General features: G+C 55.6%; 1 protein-coding gene across 6 annotated transcripts in view; it reads left to right on the top strand.

Annotated features, from left to right (window-relative positions):
* The window catches only part of RIN3 (Ras and Rab interactor 3), a 121442-nt gene extending 108689 nt beyond the window's left edge, over window positions 1-12753 (top strand). For 4 of the 6 annotated variants that reach the window (XM_067727285.1, XM_067727275.1, XM_067727308.1 and 1 more), the window contains 3 exons: window positions 3412-3543; window positions 8701-8864; window positions 11608-12753. In XM_067727285.1, the coding sequence (XP_067583386.1) occupies window positions 3412-3543; window positions 8701-8864; window positions 11608-11928 (617 nt within the window). In that variant the 3' untranslated portion in view covers window positions 11929-12753. Of the gene's footprint in view, window positions 1-3411; window positions 3544-8700; window positions 8865-11468; window positions 11588-11607 lie in introns of those variants that run through there. The other 2 variants (XM_067727299.1, XM_067727294.1) reach the window with 2 other exon arrangements.
* Window positions 12754-13628: the final 875 nt, after the last annotated feature.

Below are 13628 nucleotides of genomic sequence, written 5' to 3'. Positions count from 1 at the left end.
GTCAGCAGGAAATGCAGGCTGCAGCCCAGCAGGCCTTTCAGAGGTACAGCCTGATGGATGCGATCCCTGATCCACGCAAGACAGATGTTTCGACCACAGGTGAATTATTTGGCAGCTGTGCCCCAGCCTCTCAGTGTTGCTGCCCGAGGCCCCACTGTGTGCAGGGCTGAGCCCCGAGCCCTAAGCCTTGGGCTCCAGGCTTCAGGGAAGGAGAATGCAGCCCTAACCATCCCTAGGATGTCGGGTGGGAGCCAGTGCATTTATATGATGCTTAAAGTTTATGTTTGTCCACAAATAGCTCTCAGGTCAGGGATCCTGTGTGGGCATCTCTCACCACATCAGGGAAGAGAGACCCAGATTCTGCTGACCAGCTGTGAGGCCTGGAGCAAATTTCTCCCATCCCTGAGCCTCAGTTTCCTCACAGTGAGGTTGGACTTGATGAATCCAAGGCCACTGGTGTGCTAAGTCAGCGATGATACGAACCATCTCATGGGAGCTAGCCGTCTGCATCTCTTCCCCACTCCATGTTCATGTTGGTAGCTTGAAGCTGGCCGTTGTGGAAAGATTTATGCCATGCAAATTGGCAAATGCAGCAAATCAGAACTTTTTTTTTTTTCTTAGCAGGGCCGGTTGTTAAGGATTCTCGTCACACCACTGTCTAAGGCCCATAATGGATCCTAGTTTCCTTGACCATGGCCCCAACCATGGGCAAGACAGAGTGGTGCCTGGTGGGAGCACATGTGGGTCCAGTTCAGCTCACTGTCGGTGTCCTGCATCCCAAGCTCTGTGCTGGAGACTGGGAAGGCAGTGATGGGGCAGAGGCTCAGAGAGGTTAAGTGACTTGCCCGAGCTCACATAGCCTCCAACCCTGCCTTCAGGGAGTTCACAATCCGAGGAAAAGGGCAGACTCTGAAACAGTCAAGGGTGTGGGCACTAGAGCAGGAACCATCCAACTGTGCTTGAGGAGGTGGGAAGGCCACGAGAAGTTAGTAAGGGAAAGGTAGGGAGGGCGGTCCAGGCAGAGGGAACCGTGTGTGCAAAGGCACAGAGGAGTGAAAGTGCCCGAGGAGTTCAACCGAGATTCAGCACAGTGGGGTGCCCCATGGGACTGTGATGGTGGCAGAATGCCATTCTGAGTAGGAAGTTGTCGTTCTGAGTTCCCCCTAACGGGGGAAGGAGTCCTGGAGTCCGTGTAGAGGCCCGTCTGAGTCAGTGCCAGGCCCGGGCTCTGAGCTCTTGCTGGGAGCTCAGCATTCATTCATTCACTCACCCAGCACCACCTCTGCCGTGCGTGCTCTGTGTACTGGGGAGACGGAGAGGAAGTGCTCACCGGTAGTTGGAGGGACAGACCTGGGATCGAAGGAGTCCCCTGCAGTGGGCTAGCTGAACGCAGTGTCATGGAACCAAGGAGATGGGCCCCAAAGCCCTTCCTGAGAATCAGCCGAGATCCTCAAGAAGGGCTTGGGGAGAAGAAGAAAAGGGCAAAGCACTTTCCATCCCCACCAGGCACAGAGCCGCAGTCCAGAGGGCTTCCTTCCCCATCTCTCTGAGTCCTCAGACCTTGGGCTGGAGCTGGACCATCCTTCTGGCTGAACGTCACTGTCCCTTCCAGCAGGGTTTCTCACCTTAGCACTATAGACATGTGGGGACTGAGTAATTCATCTTTATGGAGGGCTGTGCTGTGGCCCCTGAAGGGCAGAATCACCCTGGTTGAGAACTACTGCTCCAAAGCAAATGAACTTGCCTGATTGTATTTTTGGGTGAGCTGTTAATACAATAGCAAGAAAAAATTGGTGTTCTTGGAGGCGGAGTAAAAATTCAATCAGCTCTTAACCAATGCATGAGTTACAGGTGAATTCCAAAAGGCACAGAACTGTTTCACATCCATGCTGCTGGACATGCCTTGTTCCCTAATTCATAAATCAAACAAGAAAAGAATCTCCCGTGTGCCAGAATTCTAATGATTAAATTATCAACGTGGAAGACAACTGCAGGCACAAAATAATCTTTCCCCAGGAACTCTTTAGTCGTGTCTCAGGCTCATAAAGGTTTATGGAAGATGTTCTCCAAAACTGACTAATTCTGTGCACAGGCACAAGAACCTTGAAAGAAATGATCAGAGAGCTCAGAACACAGAGCTGGAATAAGAGGAACGACATTCTTCCTTAGTGGGCATTTCCATGGAGGCGGTATAGAAGCACTCCACTGTAAATCATTTCCTAGAATTCTCACCAAAACCCCACTGGATGTCATGCTATCTGTGTCAGTTCACATGTGTCTAGAAATGCAGGCTCAGAGAGCTAGAACACTTAGCCCACGGTCTTATAGCTGGTAAGGGGTCCGGGTCTGACTCTGCTTTTCAGTGCTGTGTGTTACCAACCCCATCAGCTGATTCATTTTACAGGTGGAAAAACTGAGGCCGCCTGAGAAAGCAGAACAGATATGTCAATAATAGCTCACTTTTCCATTGCGCTCCATGGGTACCGAATCACTTTCGTATTCTTTTTCTCATTTCATTCTCTCAAAAAACGTGAAAGGCCGTCAGGGCATCTTTTTTTGTTTTTTGTTTTTTGTTTTTTCTTTAGTGGTACTCGGGCCTCTCACTGTTGTGGCCTCTCCCGTTGCGGAGCACAGGCCCGGACGCGCAGGCTCAGCGGCCATGGCTCACGGGCCCAGCCGCTCCGCGGCATGTGGGATCCTCCCGGACCGGGGCACGAACCCGTGTCCCCCTTATCGGCAGGCGGACTCTTAACCACTGAGCCACCAGGGAAGCCCCTGTCAGGGCATCTTTTAGGCCCATCTCCAGCCCCCTCCTTCCCCAAGGTATCTATTACTGTCAAGAGGCTCTGAGCCCCGGGAACATCTCCCACAAAAGCAGTAGTGATAAGTTATTCCTTTCAGAGGTATTTACGTTTTAGAAGAAACCCTAGGGAAAGGGCACTGCTTAACCCAAAAGAATGAAGGTTGGAGGGGAAACTTTAGGCCTGGTAGCATCTGGTCGAGGGAGGGCTTCACTTCTGCAAGTGGAGAGAGAGATGTGTGGTTCCCAAAAGACGTCAGTGTTAGACAGACATCTGCTTCTGGGTGCTTCCATGAATAAGTGTGACGTGAACTTAACTGAAGGCGTTGCAGGGGAAGAGCCGGGAAAGGGGAAGGGACTGGGTCTTGCCTACGCAGCAGAGGGCACTTTTCTCAGTTCCTTCTTCCTAAACCCAGACTGTGTCTCAGGCCTCCCGACCAGGCTGATCCCAGGGTCGCCCCCTGTCATGAGAGTCAGGAGAAAACAGGAAGGCTCCTCTTCCAGGGGTGACCACCCCCCACCCAGCAAACCACCGTCCCCTTGCCCTGGGCAGGGAGCGGCTCACAAGGAGAGCCTCACACTCACCACCTTCTGCCTCCTTCCTCTCCCAGGGAAGTCCTACGGGGCAGACGACTTCCTGCCGGTGCTCATGTATGTGCTGGCCCGCAGCAATCTCACGGAGATGCTTCTCAACGTGGAGTACATGATGGAGCTCATGGACCCTGCCCTGCAGCTGGGGGAGGGTGAGTCACCACCCCAGGCCCATCTCCGGAACCCTGGGGCCCATCGCCCACTCCTGACCCAGCCACACCAAAGGCTTGCTGGAGGGCCCAACAATTACCTCCTGGATGCCAGACTCCACTAAGCCCTGGGACACAACAGTGCCTGACACAGCCCCTGTCCTGGGGGACTCACAGACTAGCAGGGGAGCTGGGCCAGTAAAGAGACCTTGTCACCTATGCTAGACAAGGGAAGCCCAGAGAGTACCAGAGCACGTTACTCAGGCTGTGCAATCAGGGAAGGCTTCCTGGAGGAGGTGATGCCTGAGCTGAGCATTGAAGGATAAATAGGGGCCAGTCAGATAAAGAAGGGGGAGAGGCAGTCTTCACAAAGGGAACAGCAGTTGCTGGCAGTGTACAGGATAAGGGAACAATGGTCAGCTCTTAGACAGGGGTGGCCCTGGGGACTCAGCCCCCTGCTCATCCAGATCTGGGCCAGGTACGCGTCAATGGGAGGAGGGTAATGCTGTCGTGTGGGCAAGAGGCCAGGCACTCTCCTGTAGGATGATGACAGGGGTGTAATTTGTCCCACCCTCACCTCCCCTTCCCTTTCCTCCTTCCTGTCACTTCGTCCCATACACTTAGCCTCGGCCACCCCTCCACCAAGAATCCCTGAGGTGCAGCCATCCCAGATAGCAGTTCTGAGGGAGCCCCAGGCTCCCTCTGAGACACCACCCCCAAAAGGGTGAAGAGACTCTTAGGCCCCCAGTGGCCCCTTTGGGCTTTGTGGTTCTTGAGATAAGCTGGCCCTCTTTGCATCTGTTTGCATTTTTAGACTGTGTCGGTCTCTGGGGGGGACAGTATGACGTGGTTGGTTCTGTGAGTTCTTGGAAGCTCAGGGGAGCGTGTAAAGCTGTGCAGGACTGGCCCGCCCCCGTGGTTTGTTGTAGAGTCATAGAGAGTGTCAGGGAAAGAGCCCTTTGGCGGGTGGAAGGATGGAGCGAGGCTGTGGGGCTCTGCACTTGATCTCAGCACTGGCCGTCTCTCTGGCAGTGGTCGGCCCTGCCCTGGCCGCCGTGGCTCCTGTTCCGTCCACGGCCTGCATCCTTGCTGCCAGACAGGACTCCAGGCCAGGCGCAGTGGCGAACAGGGACAGGACAGGGACATCCTTGGCCCAACTACCCTCTCCTTATGGACCTGAAGCCCCCTGCCCCAATCCTGTCATAACCTCCTGCGATCCTTCTTCCTGTTCCCGAAACCCACAGGGGGTTCGGGTGGGAAAGCTGAGGTCCTGCAGGCAGGAGAGCTAGTCTGTTCGGGGCTACATTAAGTATTTTTAAAAATTGAAGTATGGTTGATTTATAAGATTGTGTTTCAGGTGTACAGCAAAGTGATTCAATTATATATATATATGTTTTTCAGATTCTTTTCCATTATAGGTTATTACAAGATATTGAATATAGTTCCCTGTGCTACACAGTAAATCCTTGTTGCCTATCTATTTTATGTATAGGACTACATTAAGTATTTTTGAGGCAAGCCAAGTACCAATGAATACATAAAGATCTTAAACATTCCACATTTTCTGACCCAAAGCTGCCTGAATACCCTGCAGCCTGCCCCTTTTAGACTTAAGGGTCAGAGCCCCTGCCCCACCTCTGGACCTGTGGGGAAATTTCTAAGGGATCTATGAGGTGTTTGCTGGAAGAAAAGATGGCAGGGCAGAGCCTCGCATGCCACCACGTACCGCCCCTCCCAGCAGACCCTGCCCAGGGCAGCTCTGAGGACCATGCTGCACGCACCAGGAGGTGGGCTGTGTGGCATGGGTGCCTCTCTCTCTTCCTACGCCCATAGCCAGGGTGGGAGGTCACAGCAGCCAGGACAGCCCAGCCTCACAGGTGTTGGACTCCGACAGAAGGATGACTTGGGGGTCTCCAGCATGGGCAGGAGCTTCCACCCAAGTCTGCCAGCTGGTAGACCTCCATCTAGACATATCTGGGCCCAAGAGCAGGAGGACGGAGCGCCAGGCGGGCAGTGTTCCTGAGTTTCCCCAGGTTCACCCTCCTGTCTTTGCTGGGTGGTGGCCCACAGGGTGCTCCGTCACCAAAGCCTCTGAGGTGCAGTGAAAAGAGGGGCTTGCCTGGGAGGTGGGGGGGTGCGGAGAAGCAGAGCCCCTGCTGGCCAGTCCCCGCCCGTGATGCTCTGCAGAGTCAGACATGCCCGGGACAAGGGCAGGCCCCTGGGAAGTCCCTGCTCTTGAGAACTTGTTACTCCATCCTACGAGGAGAACTAACACAGGGTGTAGAAAAAAGAGCAGTTTGGAGGCTGGATTTGGTCCCAGTTCTGCCTCTGATCGGCTGGAGACCTTGGGCAAGTCACTTAACCTCTCTGGCTTGGAAAAGGGAAGGCATTGGGCTAGGTTTGGGGTTTTCAGACCATCTGGGCACCTTCTGCAGAGGCAGCTGGGGGAAGGATGAGAGGTGGAGGGGGCCTCTGCCTTCTTGTGTTTCACAGTCTGAACAAACACATCTGCATTCACCAAAAAGCCTGCAAGGCCGTCACATTCTTTCAGCTGGTTCCACGTGCTGGAATTTGGCAAAGATTGTGACTGGGTCCCACTTTTTCGCAGCAGGCTTCTGGAGAGTGAGAGATCAGGGACTTCCTGTAAGAAGTAGAGAGGACCTGAACGCTGGCCTGATGGGACCCTGACCCCTTTCTCCCCCGTCTCTCTGCAGCTCCCACCACTCTGGGCAATTACAGGGCAGATGGGAGACCCAGGCACCTGCTGGGCACCTGGCTGGAGCCAGCTCAAAATACAAACCTCTCCAGAAGCACCCTCATAGATTCCTTTACCCACATCCCGGCTGCACCCTGGCTGACAGCTGGCCATCCTGGGCTAGTAATCTCTTAAGAGAGGCAATGAGGTTTTCCCATCAATGGACAGCACCCTCTCCCTGAAGAGAACGCTCGACTCCAAAACTCACAGTGCGAGGAGTTGCCTGCCACCTAGTGGTCATGGCAGGAACTGCAGGACCCCCAAGTCCAAGGGAGGTCTACTGGGAGAGCCAGGAGGCTGTAAAAAAAAAGCAGGGCTTGAGCAGGCAGGAGTGCACTGGCAGGGCTTCGAGTTCCTCCCCTTTGCCCAAGAGGGTGGGGAACCTCCAGAGCAGCTCCCTTAGGTCACCTAACCACCGTGCAATACTCGCATGTTACCGAGCACTGCACTTCATGTGTATTGATCTCATTTACTTTCCACAACATTATGGATTTTGCAGATGAGGAAATGGGAGCATAGAGGACACTAACTCACCTGAGAGCACAGGGCTCTCTGCCGAAGACCGAGACCTAAACCCTGCTCTCTGACTCCAAAACTGACCATTCGCAGTCAGCACACTGCACTCAGCTCCTCCCTTCCCAGCCAGGGGGATGTGATCACGATGGGAAACAGGACCATGGGGGAATGCCAACTAGAGGACAGGGCTCTCTGCCAGCAAGGGCTGGAGGCACCAAGGAAGGCTTCTTGCACACCCAGGCTTTGAGCTGGGCTGGGAAAGGAGACCCATGAGAGGTCTGCCGGCCCTTCTCTGATAAGGGACACCAAGCCAAGTTCCATGCTGGCCTTGATACACCTATTTCAAAAGCTGTCTTCTTCCTACACTGCCATGAAAGGGCGAGTGATCCTGCGGCAATAAACCCCTTTATCTCGTCCCCCGCCCACCGCAGTCAGGGTATGAACTTTTCCCGTACTGGTTGTGAAATTTGTAGGAATGTGTAGACAGCTTCATCCAGTGGAGCAGTTAGGAATGCTTTGGGCTGCAAATAATTACAATGTAACTAATAATGGTTTAAGTCAGAGTGAGGGACTGGTTTGTCTCTTGCATCAAGAAGTCTTGGGGTAAGCAGCTGATAATGGTGGCAGCTTTTAGCCCCGCCATCAGGAAATCGTAGACCCAGCTCTTTCCATTGCTCTTCAGGATGTGAACTTTTGTCTTTGTGCCTATCACCTCTGATCACAAACAGCCGCTGTGCCTCCAGGCTCACCTCTGTGTTCCAGAAAAGAGGAAGGGGGACAGACAGAAACCAGAAGGGATACAGTAACTGAGTCTGTCCCTTGCAAAAGGCTTTCCTGGAAGCGCCACTCAGGGACTTCCACTTACATCTAAGTAACCAGAACGAGGTCTCCTGCCCTCTACCCTGAACTACAAGAGAATCTAGGAAGTGAGCATTTTCAGTTGAGTGCGGCTTTACCCCACAAAAGTAGAGTTCAGTTAATTAGGAAGAGAGAGAAGATGGGATTTGGGCGGCTCACTAGCAGATGGGCCTCATGTCAAAACTCATTGCCCTGGTACCCAAAGGGCTGGGGAGAGGCTTGGTGAGTGGGAAGGAGGCCCAGGGAAGCACTGCAAGTCCTTGGCCAAGCCACCCTGCCTCCTCTAGAGTGAGGGGCGAAACAAGGCTAGTGCTTCTGAAACATTTTAACCAAAGCCTCCAGCGAGCCAAGGAGAGGAAACTTGTAAGCATCTGCGCAAATTGTTATCTTTTATCTTAACACTTCATGTAAATTTTGTAGTCTGAAGTATTTCGAAGCTTAAATTAGGAAACATTAGGTATTAGGAATATGTGTGAATTAACTTAAGGTAAAAAGAAATGGAGAAATAAATGAATCAAAGTTTTTACTTTCCTTAAATCTTTAAAAAATAGTGTGTGATAGTATGACCGTAATTAAAATTTTCTCCACATATTTTTAAGTCGTTTTTTAAAATAGGGTATATATGACACATACAGTGTGGAGTCTCCCACCCACCCATGTCTCCAAGGCACCCCTTTCCCCACCCTAAAGACATCCGTGCTTCTTGTGTATCTTTACATTGTAAAGCTCATTGTAAAACTAAAAACTCATTTTAAAACATCACTTAAATACAAGCAAGAGTTACGTCCCAAAAGGAACGAGCTTTGATCGGGGCCGTACAGATCAGGGCTGGACTTGAAGCTTGTGAGGCTGCGGTGGGCACAGAGCTGAAGTTGGGCCGGTGACCAACGGGGCGGCAGGCGCCTCCTTGCAGCGGCGATGGGTGGGGCTTACAGAGGTGGGCGGGGCGGGCCGAGCTGGGACCAGCCCCCTCCCTTTGGGGGTGGGCGGAGTCGGTCCTGGCTCAGCCTCCACACCCTTTCCCCTCGCAGGTTCCTACTATCTGACCACCACCTACGGGGCCCTGGAGCACATCAAGAACTACGACAAGATCACGGTGACCCGGCAGCTGAGCGTGGAGGTGCAGGACTCCATCCACCGCTGGGAGCGCCGGCGCACGCTCAACAAGGCCCGGGCCTCCCGCTCCTCCGTGCAGGTGACGCCTGGGGCAGAGGGTGGGAGGGGGGACGCCTGGGACAGACGGTGAGGGGGGGACGCCTGCGAGAGACGGTGGGAGGGGGCCGGCGGACCTTGCCCCAGACCATCCCTACTGCCCGCCGGCTAACAAGCCTGACGCCGACTGGCTGCTCTGGCCAGCCAGCCCAGCCCCCAGGGGCGTTCACGTGGGAGGCAAAGACACCGGCTCTCGCCTGCCAGCGTGTGCCCAGCCCAGTGGCGGTTGCGGGGTGGGAGTGGAAGTTAAGGGGTGGAGACTACAAAAGTATCAGCAGGCCTCGGTGGGCAAACATGGTAGGGATATGGGACATTTATCCACTCTTCCTTAGCACCTATGATGTCGCAGCAGGCTGTTAGGGCTGGAGATGTGAACAGTAAGTCGTCCCAGTGAGAAGCCCACGAGGGCCCATTCCCACCTGTGCTTCCCACCCCTTCCCATTCCTGCCCCTCATTCCCTATGGTCTGGGTTAGATGCCCTCCTCTGTGCTTCCTGCTGCTCCTTCGCCCTTTACAGCACATATACACTGTATTGTAACCATCTGTGTATGAAGCTATCACCCTGAGAGAGCAGGGCCCATTGCTCACGTGTCTTAGGGGTCCCAAGCCCAGGGCCTGGGACAGAGTGAGACTGGGGTGCATGCAGAATGGGCAGAGTTAGGACAGTGAGCCAGGCTGCAACCCAGAGCTGTAAACAGCTCTACAGACTCACTTACCTGGCACCCAGAGCTCGCTGGACCTGAACCCCACGCCTGGCTTTCCAGATGGCCCTTCTGTAACCAGCAGAGCCCAGGCCTGGGAGGCAAGAGGCTCAAGGTGTGGACCCAGCTCTGTACTAGCTTGCTGTGTGACCCCGAGCAGTGTCTGCCCTCTCTGGGACTCAGTTTTCCTATCAGCTCAGGGGACTCTGGACTCTTTGAGCTCTGCCTCCCCAGTACCTGTTCTAGGCGGCCAAGCTGATGTCCCCTCTCCTCTAATCAATGGTGTCTTGATAATGTTCAGTAACTGGTTCTCTGGGGAGGGAAGGAAAAAACCCCTCTGATTTCAGCTTCTGTCGATTTCCATGGTATAAATGCTCCCACCATGGCTGATTTCAAGCTACTAACTTGGCATCACTGAACTTGGAGTTGGGAAGCGGGTATGAGCCAGCATGAGTTGGCAAGTACCAGCTCCAGCACACCACCACTCCCCACCGCCTCCTGGGACAGCTGTCCCTCCACCAGCTCTTGGAATGTGGACACTCTTGGTCCAAGCCTGACCCAGGCATTCCTTACTTCTTGCTTCCACCCTGTGGATTCCCAGTGCTGACAGGCAGCGCATCAGTGCCTCCCGCTCAGGGAGGCGAAGCTCAGGAAGAGGCTTGGGCTGAGGAGTTTCTCAGCACTCTTTCTGGGGTAGGGGGAGGTCACCACCCTCTTCCTCCTCCCCCAGTGCCTCCTCTGCACCCCATGCCCTAAATCCCTCCCCTGGGAGTGAAGGCCCGGAGCTTGACCGTCATCAGGTGTAAAGGGCCCTTGGGAGGCCTAACGGGGGACAAGGAGAGCACAGGCAGCCACTGAGACCCAAGGAAGTGGGTGGGCTTTCCTCTCCCGGAAGAAAGACTCTTGACACAGAGCCTGCCCTTCACACGCGTTCACTACTCTGCAGCCATAATTACCACCATTCTGAAGCGGTCATCGCTCTCATGGTCCGCCTCCCCCTCATCAGGAGATGGCTGTGCTGCCACCATCCTTCCACGAGGGGGCAGCCCTGCACACACCACTTCCTACCCGTCCTCTGGGTCCTGGGGGAAGGGGGACTCTTCCAGGCTCTGAGCTAGTTTTATGTGCTTCCTCACAGCCACGTAGTAAGGACTGGTTTTATCCCCAGTTGACAGTTGAGGAAATGGAGACTCAGAGAGGTGTAGGTCACACAGTGGGAGCAGATTCAAAGCCAGGCAGGGACTCCTTCCACCATCTCTGGTGGAGGAAGATGTGAGTGTGATGTTCTGTGCGAATGCTCCCATCCCCAGCCTCGCAGGCATCGCCTCACCCTTGCCCACGTAGCTTATGAGGTGCAACTTCTCCACCTGTCCTAAAGCCCCCATCCTTCAGGCCCAGCTCCCCAATCCCTTTCCCCTAAGTCTTCTCCCCCCCCGCCCTTCCCTGCCTGCCTGCTCCCCCTCGGAACACCACGCTTCTCACCCCCAGGCTCTTCCAGCCCTAAGGCCTGAACTGTTCTACCTGCCTTAGCTGCCCCAGCTGAGCCATGGATGCTGGGGGTGGGTCTGAACCTCTGGTTTTATTTATGCTGCCCTGCGTGCCCAGCATAGCACCTGGGAGGAAGAGGGGCTCAGGGAGGAAGAGATGAGAAAGCGAGTGACAGATGAATAAATGATGGCGAGCACGTGGACTGACCACCAGGGGGCGGGCGCTCTCACTCATTGCCGAGACTGCAAGCCAACCGACTGACCTGGAATGGTCGGCCCCATCGAGAGCTGAGGCTCAGAGAGGGAAGGCCCTTGCCTGAGATCACACAGCAGGGTCAGCTGCAGGTGCCCCGACTGCCAGCCTCACGACCCCTCCTGCCATCCATCCGCTCTCTACAGAGAGGACCCCTGGGGTACAGAGAGGACAAAGGAGTTGTTCAAGACCACGCAGCTCCTCACTCCTGTCCAAGCTCCCAGCATCGGGATGGGGGTGAGACCCGACGCCGGTGACCCACGCCCCCTGCATCTCGCCCCATAGGACTTCATCTGCGTGTCGTACCTGGAGCCCGAGCAGCAGTCACGGACGCTGGCGTCGCGGGCGGACACGTTGGCCGAGGTGCTGTGCGCTCAGTGCGCAGAGAAGTTCGAGGTGGTGCAGCCCCAGGACCACCGGCTCTTCGTGCTGGTGGACGGACGCTGCTTCCAGCTGGCCGACGAGGCGCTGCCGCACCGCATCAAGGGCTACCTGCTGCGGAGCGAGCCCAAGCGCGACTTCCACTTCGTGTACCGGCCCCTGGACGGCGGCGGGGGCAGCGGGGGCCCGCCCTGCCTCGTGGTGCGGGAGCCCAACTTCCTGTGAGGCCGGGGCTGCAGCCCCTCCAAAGGCAGTGTTCACCCAGGTGGAGAAGCCGTCAGAAGACCCGGCCCGCGCCCTCACCCCACACACTCACACTCAGCCACACCCACACACGCACGCACACACTCTCCCAACAGGAATGCCCACACATCACACGTGCTCACAACCCACTGAGCGCGCGTAGACCAGCGTGGCACTTAAGCAACGTGATCAGTGGCCCCCAGCTTGCTTCCTGAAGGAGAGTCATAGCCCCCTAGAGGCCACGTTATTCATTAGGCAGAAAGGGAAACGGCTCAGAGGGAGAAGGGACTCTCCAGCCCCCTGAAGCAGAGTCCAAGCCCGGCCCCTGTTCACACACAGCCCCTCAGGCCAGTCCCTCTGCCCCTGCCCCCCATGCCCGCCCGATCCTCAGTCTTTCCAGGGGAGGGCTTCCCGTTTCCCCAGGACTGTCCTCAGGAGGAGTGGCCTGGCCCCAGCTGCTCCCACGCCCCTCTTCCCACAGGATGGAGCTGGGATGCTCTGGACCCTCCCAGCATCTCAGGAGCAGCTCAGGGTGTGTGGGGAGACAGCCCTCCCCCGATCCCTGCATAAGAGCCTGCACTTGGCTCTCAGCACCACAGCCCCGCCGCAGCTCCCAAGCCCCTCCAGGAGCAGCCAGACGTGCACTGGGACCTCCAAGTGAAGCCGGCTCCGTGGCTCCGCGGGTGAGCGCAGCCTCGGCCACGGGGGACATTGACAGGGCCGTCGCCGTGGGGGGCACCCCAGGGCTGTGGCACCTGTGGCAAGAGGCACCGTGTGGGGAGTGTTTAATAAAAGCCCTTTTGAAAAGGCGTCTCCTTTTCCCGGGCTAGAGCTCTGCTCAGCCAGCCAGGACCCCGTTAACAGCCTAATCCCCTTCCCAGGTGGAGTACAGAAGACCACCTCCTTTCCACCGAGGGCCCTATGTTTTGACAGAATCTGCAGCGTACTCTCAGCCCTCCGGGCCCTGGCCCCTGTCTGCCCCTCAGCCTGGTCATCTCCTGTCTCCTCCCACCCACGGTTCCCATCATTCCTGCCTCTGCCGCCTAGCCCAGGAATACCGTTCCATATAGTCTTTGCGTGGTCCAACTCTCTTTATCCTTCAAAGCCCGTCTCCTCCCCCTGGAGGAAGTCAGCCTTCTCTGACTTCCTAGGCTGGCCAGATAGTCCCTGTCTCTGGCCCCCAGCCCTCTCGGATCATCTCTCTCACAAGAGATAGCTCATCAAATTGCATTTGTCTGTTGATATTTCTGCTGCTTTCTCCACCAAATTTGGATCCTTCATGTCTGTATCCTCAGCACTGATTAAAATATGTGTTTGCTGAGTGCCTGTTAAATGTCAGCACTCTCCTAGGCCCTGGGAAACAGCAGAGAGCAAAACAGACGAAGCTCACGTGGAGCCCCAGTGTGAACAGCAGTGAGCGGTGCGCCCAGGGCAGGTGGGCTGGACTCGCCCGGATTATACCCCTGGGAAGCAACCAGCTCGTTCACCAGTCAGCAAACACCTGTCGAACTCTGGCTCCAGGCCAGCCCTGTGTGAGATGCAGGGATTGCTCCAGGATGCAGCCAGCCAGCCCTGGAGGACTTTCCAGGCCAGGGCTCGGTATAACAGACATGACAAAACGCAAACAGCTTCTGATCTGAGGCCACCCTCAGATCAGAAGCTGAGGGTAGCCAGCTCTGATC

Source organism: Pseudorca crassidens, chromosome 1, assembly GCF_039906515.1.
Source record: "Pseudorca crassidens isolate mPseCra1 chromosome 1, mPseCra1.hap1, whole genome shotgun sequence".
Lineage (NCBI taxonomy): Eukaryota > Metazoa > Chordata > Mammalia > Artiodactyla > Delphinidae > Pseudorca > Pseudorca crassidens.
Note: the sequence above shows the minus strand (reverse complement) of the source record. Positions and strands in the feature narration are given on the sequence as shown.